The sequence below is a fragment of the Rhizoctonia solani genome, chromosome 5, assembly GCF_016906535.1.
Source record: "Rhizoctonia solani chromosome 5, complete sequence".
Classification (NCBI taxonomy): domain Eukaryota; kingdom Fungi; phylum Basidiomycota; class Agaricomycetes; order Cantharellales; family Ceratobasidiaceae; genus Rhizoctonia; species Rhizoctonia solani.
In genome coordinates, this window is record NC_057374.1 from 2067726 (window position 1) to 2073222 (window position 5497).

The following is a 5497-nucleotide window of genomic DNA, read 5'->3' on the forward strand; positions in this document are numbered from 1 at the left end:
AATCTTCAATAGAACAAGTAATCTAAAATTGAAATCTTTTTGCAGAGGGGCTTCGGGATCATTCACAGCCCGAAGGCAGGGCCAAAAAAGCCATGTCACAACCGTCAATTGGGTCACGGTACCTTCTCATAGCCAAAAATGGTTGCTGCTTACATTTATTTAAATGGATGAAACGCACTCACAGTTTTACTACGAGCGATTGCAGAATCATCGCGGAGGTTCCTTGAAGATGTACGTATATTCTCGCAATTTGCAGTCCGATCACGCAAAAATATTGGTTCGCTTCGGTCCTGCTGCCGCTGAGTACCACCTGTAGAAATCGATTAATAATACCCCAAAGAAGCGTGTCCAGGGAGTATAAAGGAGAGAGAGTATTCAGTGGGGCCTAAATTATAAGACAAGAGAGCCGTCGCATCGGGGCTAGCTATAGAAACCCCTACAATCGGACCGATCCATGTGAGTTTATTAAAGACAGGGGGCATCTGACAATTTGTTCTGGGGGTCAAGGGGAGTGGTTCAAGGGCTATCATTCTGCTTCCTAAAAGAGGAGAACTGAAGTGACATACCTCCAACCGGCTTTTGTGGCACCTGAGGTTAATCGTTCAGGATAGTTTCTCCTGAGAAAAGACGCGCGTTCTTTTAGGAATAAGGGCACGTAGTAAACCTCCGAATCAAACCAACTCACAATGCGACTGAGAGTAGTGAGAGGTTTTGAACTTGGCGGGTTATCAGATTGAGCTGGAGTCCTCTCTGGTCGAGTTGATTCTTATGCATGAAATGATCTTTAGAATTGGGTAACAAGCCGCGAAAACGTGGCCAGTCGCGGAGGACCGACCGGATTTTACAACATACTATCAGCTAAGATCATACAGGGCAAAAATTAAGGCGAGACTGACCTCATGGTTGTACAGTACTACAAAAAAAGATTTGTCGAACTTGCCCAATCATGTGTAGACCTCAGTGCCGTTCGTTCAAGTTCCACACTGACTGCGATCGCAATCACAGTCTTGCTGAAAGATCCAACTCCCGATCGTGCGAGAATTCGAACTTTCGAATTGAGAAAGGCTGAAGGGCTAAAAGACACCAACATAGTGGACCCACAGGCTTCCACACGTATATGTATAAGATGTCTGTCACATTGAGGACGTATGCCCATTCGAGCAGAGGTTAAGAGTACATATGAGTGAACGAACACAAATGTCGCCCAAGGAAAATGCCAGGGAAAACGGTAGCGTAGAGAAGAAGGAAAAAGAAAAAGAGCACAGTCCTCTGGTTGATTTTAGCTTGGTGCGTAGACTGTACTGCTTCGGAAACAAACCTCATTGAGAGTCAGGTGGTGTGGATAATCGGGTGCTGTAGTCATGGCCACTGAAGTGACGCGAACAGCACGAGTTCAGACCGAAGAGAGGAGACCATCTAAGCGATAAGTCCTGTTGAACATGTATTAGCTCGACCCTCTTGACTGACACCAGCCGTGGCTTACTAGACGGCAGTATTTGACATGTCCTACACATTGTGCTTCACAGAGGTACCGAACTCTTTCCTAAAGATATGAAGCTCAGAGTAAGCAGGGGTAAGAGCTGGGTCAGGTGGTGCTGTTGTATGTTCGGGGGAGGAGGAGTAGCCGTGGCTAAGAGCAACACTGAAGCAATATACGCATATTGGTCACCGACATTTTTGCGAGCCCAAGGAGGTCATAGAGAAGGGGAGTAGTCAACTGGAGGCACGAACATAGTCGTGTTTGAAGTGTGTCCTGCCTTGGGGGAGACGTCAAAGGGTGAAAATTGAACCAAACCTAGTCGGAATCACCTCGGAATCGTAGGAAAGTGATGTGTTACCCCATAATTGGCGTCAGGTCGGGTCTCTGATAACTATTGGAACAACACAACACATGAACTCGGGGTGATCATCTGCTTTTTGGCTTCAACGAACATAGCGATTCAGAATCTCACAGCTAGGTCACGCACCATAGCCAGTGAGTATATGCTTCTGTGGTCCTAGAGCACCCTCCTTGCGCCATCACCGGCTGTAAATTGAGCTTTGAGAACATTACCATATCCCAAGGAATCTTGTGGGTCATGAACAATGAGAGCAGATGGGGGCAGCCAAAGTCACATGACACTGGTACGATTCCTACGAAAGCCGGCTTCATAAATCGACGCTCTTGACAACAGATTTTAGAAGCAAACATCGGCCGAGAGACTCTCTGGATGAAGCATTTGGAGTATTAGGGCTCAAACTACTTTATGCTCACAACGAGCCTGAGAGATACTGGCGTATTTGTCACCCTCTTAAGCATAAACTTACACGTTGATCAAGGCATTCAAATCACTGAGACTCCTTTCTCGTCATTCCATTGCTCCCGCTAGCAGCACATGCTATGATAAATGCTAATTAACTCCCAGTTCTCGGTTTTACCGGCACCTATAACACTCATTGATAAATTTCGTGTTGCGTCAATGCATGTTTGAGGTTTTTATTACGTAAGAAAACATATGCCTAGGTACGTTTAGAAATTGGGGGTCAAAGCACGAAGATCTGTTATGCCATCCGATCACTAAGTTGGATGTCCCTTGCGTATAACGGCAAATGTATTGCCCAGGTAATCACGTCCACAAAATTTCTGTGGAAACTCTTTAGTCTGTCAGATTGGATTCAATAAATACCGCCTATCACAATCAATCACATTTTTCTACTCGACAACAAGCAATTGGCCGAAGCAGGCCAAAGCGTGCACCAGAAATCCAACGTCAAGCTCCGACCAGTTGTCCATCATTTCCCTCGTCAGAGATCACCGGCTCCCTAATCACAAAGCAAATGGTATTTCGTGAACAATCAAAAAATCGGAAAGCACTCACTGTGTCGTCAACGAGTTCTCTAGATCCATTACTAAATGTTTGGCCGCAGCCCATATTTCACCGACCGCACGCAGCCCTCTCAAACAAATATCAATACCCTCTTGGGCAATCGTTTGTTTCTTAGTCCCCTGATTTAAATGAGAACGTTCGAGTAGTAAAGCACGCGCACACGTGTGCATAGCCTGGTTCATTCAGTCCCTAGCCTCGAACGTTCCAGGAAATCTTTACCGACCTGGAGTAAATTATGAGGATAGTAGCGGAACCCAAATTGGGTCTCATACGATCCAAAGAGTCGTACAAGCTTCTCAGCCGCTCGAGTGCACATTTTCAGAGATTGGCTCGTCCCATGATCCGATATATCGATATGCGGTAGATGGAGATCGAGAATCGACCACCAGTATCGGATGTGCAGGGCTAGGATCGGTGGCTGGGTTAATGTCGACCGCTGTCGGACTAGGAGGTTATTGGGAACTGAATTGAACCAGGTATCGAGTTGAAGGCTTCGAGCAACGTGTTGGTATCATCGACGTGGTAGAAACCAAACATGGCCTTACTGTACATCAATAGGCGAGCGGCCGCTCTGCAGCCTGTTAATGGCGTATAAAATTAGCAGGGTTCGAGGCTAGATCGGCATACGTACGCATTCGGAATGTTACTGGAGATCAAAATGAGTTTAGCATTCTGTATGTAGCAGTGGATTGCAATCCCCATGTAGTCAGAGTCCGAAAACATGTCTTCTATAGTATCTCCAGTTGTAGACCTCCCACTGAGTTCGATACATACCGGAGGTACTATAGGTACCACTGGTATTGGCATCTCGCTAGGTCGTTGCATCTCGTGTGCCTACAGAAGTATTTATAAGCCGTTCAGCCACTGTCATGCTTGAACCATGCCAAGATCTCACCATGAGCTTTTCTACTCACAAGCACCAGCGAAATTAGCTGACAAGAAGCTATCTACAATATGACTTGCCTTGGACAAATGTAGACCACTGGCACCAATTATAAATCGGCGTGATAGAGTCGAACCCTGTCGATCAAGTCAGCGGTCATTAATTGACGATTTTCCCTTAGCCCTGTCGCGAAACTCACGGGCTCGAGAAGCGCGCATAGCCATTCCTTCAGTATACAAATTTAGCAAATTCACAGCTTGAAGAAATAGGCTTACCCATATACATGTATCCTGTGTTATTTTCTCCGATCCCGATGTGATGTTCGGAAAGTAGAATCAACGAGAACATCAAGCTGGGATTAAAGTAGCTGAATTCCTCATCCAGCCATTGTTTAGTGTGTCTCGCTAACCGCCCTCGGATGTCCTTGGATCGAATGTTGGCGTCGTCAGAAAAAGAAGAGGCAAATGTCAAAATGGAGCAATGCAAGAGTGGGCTGTAATGCTGCAGCTGACCAGGCACGCAAAAAGAGTTGGGGCTCAGACATATGAGCATATCGCGTAAGAATAAGCTAGGGAGCAGACCAAAAAGCCATGCAGCGCCATAATTGAAACAGCGATACAGAAGCGTATCGTGTTCATGTCTCGTCAGATTGACACTATCAGATCCTGGGAGGTAGCGATTCCATTGGCATTGGAGCGACTGTCGTTGCTCCGGCAATTGTTCGTCCGGGCCAACAGAAGAGTCAATGTTGAAGATATACTGGTACACGCTTGGAGGTAATGGGTCATTGAGGTCAGATGTAAGTAAATCGGGAGACGCCGGTAGGTTTTGGTGTGGAGGTTGAATCAAAAGGCCCAAAGCTGACCATCTTGTACTGTTTTTGCTAGGCTGCAAGCCGATAATATGGGATAAGGGAAGATGAGATTGGGAAGAAGTTTAGGCTCAGTTAGCAGGAATACGTGCACAAGTGATCGAGGCTTACCGGGTCAAGAGATTGAGCTGGGTAGTGCTCATCACGCATGTTGAGAGTGCCAAGCTGTGGAGTACTTCCGGATGAGCTGGTGGGCAAACCTATCACACCCAGGGACAAAGTCCCATCGTGTGTAGGAGAGGTCATAGAGTTCGGACCTGTGCTGTCTGCTTGTCTAAAGTGAGCTAACTGGGCCTCCAGATTTTCTATCTTGGTGCGCAGAACTTCTATATATTGTTTGGTGGCAGGACGGTTGCTCTCTTCGCCATCGGCTTTCCATGTGCACTTGGAAGTATTAGCAGGGGGGGGGGGTTATCATGGCAATGGGATATACGCACCTCGTGTCCCTAACAAAATCTAAATAAAGGCAAAAGAAAAATAGGGGTCGTTGATCGAAACTCACAGATGTTATACATGGTTGACAGACAGGTTGAATACCATCGCACTTGCATTTTCGACGTCGACAAGCATTGCATGCTCGAGCCGCATACTTGCGACGATGGCGAGAAGGGCCAGCCTCTGATTGGGACATGGCGTACGTGGGGTGTATGTTAGCTGTCTTCAGCACAGGGGCTTGTCAACATAGCTTCGAGAAGTTTTAACCTGCCGTTCGATATTAAGCGGCGCTGGTATTGGGGTTTGAAACACGAGGCCATAGATGGTAACCCATCGATGTGTGCTCCGTGAGCATGGACGGTAGACTGAACATGAGGCAGCAAAGTAGCCATTGTTGTGGCAGGTCTTCGCCCTCCATCGTGACACCAATCACAAGGGCGG

General features: G+C 46.9%; 1 protein-coding gene across 1 annotated transcript; it reads right to left on the reverse strand.

Moving 5' to 3' along the window:
- Nucleotides 1-3045: 3045 nt before the first annotated feature.
- RhiXN_09461 (Fungal Zn(2)-Cys(6) binuclear cluster domain) lies at nucleotides 3046-5252 on the reverse strand (the record flags this gene model as incomplete). The annotated part of the gene is made up of 9 exons (XM_043329277.1): nucleotides 3046-3358; nucleotides 3413-3445; nucleotides 3499-3701; nucleotides 3763-3773; nucleotides 3950-3976; nucleotides 4026-4638; nucleotides 4733-5005; nucleotides 5059-5067; nucleotides 5124-5252. 9 exons carry the CDS (start codon nucleotides 5250-5252, stop codon nucleotides 3046-3048), a joined length of 1611 nt encoding a protein of 536 aa, XP_043180723.1.
- Between the last annotated feature and the right edge of the window lie 245 nt (nucleotides 5253-5497).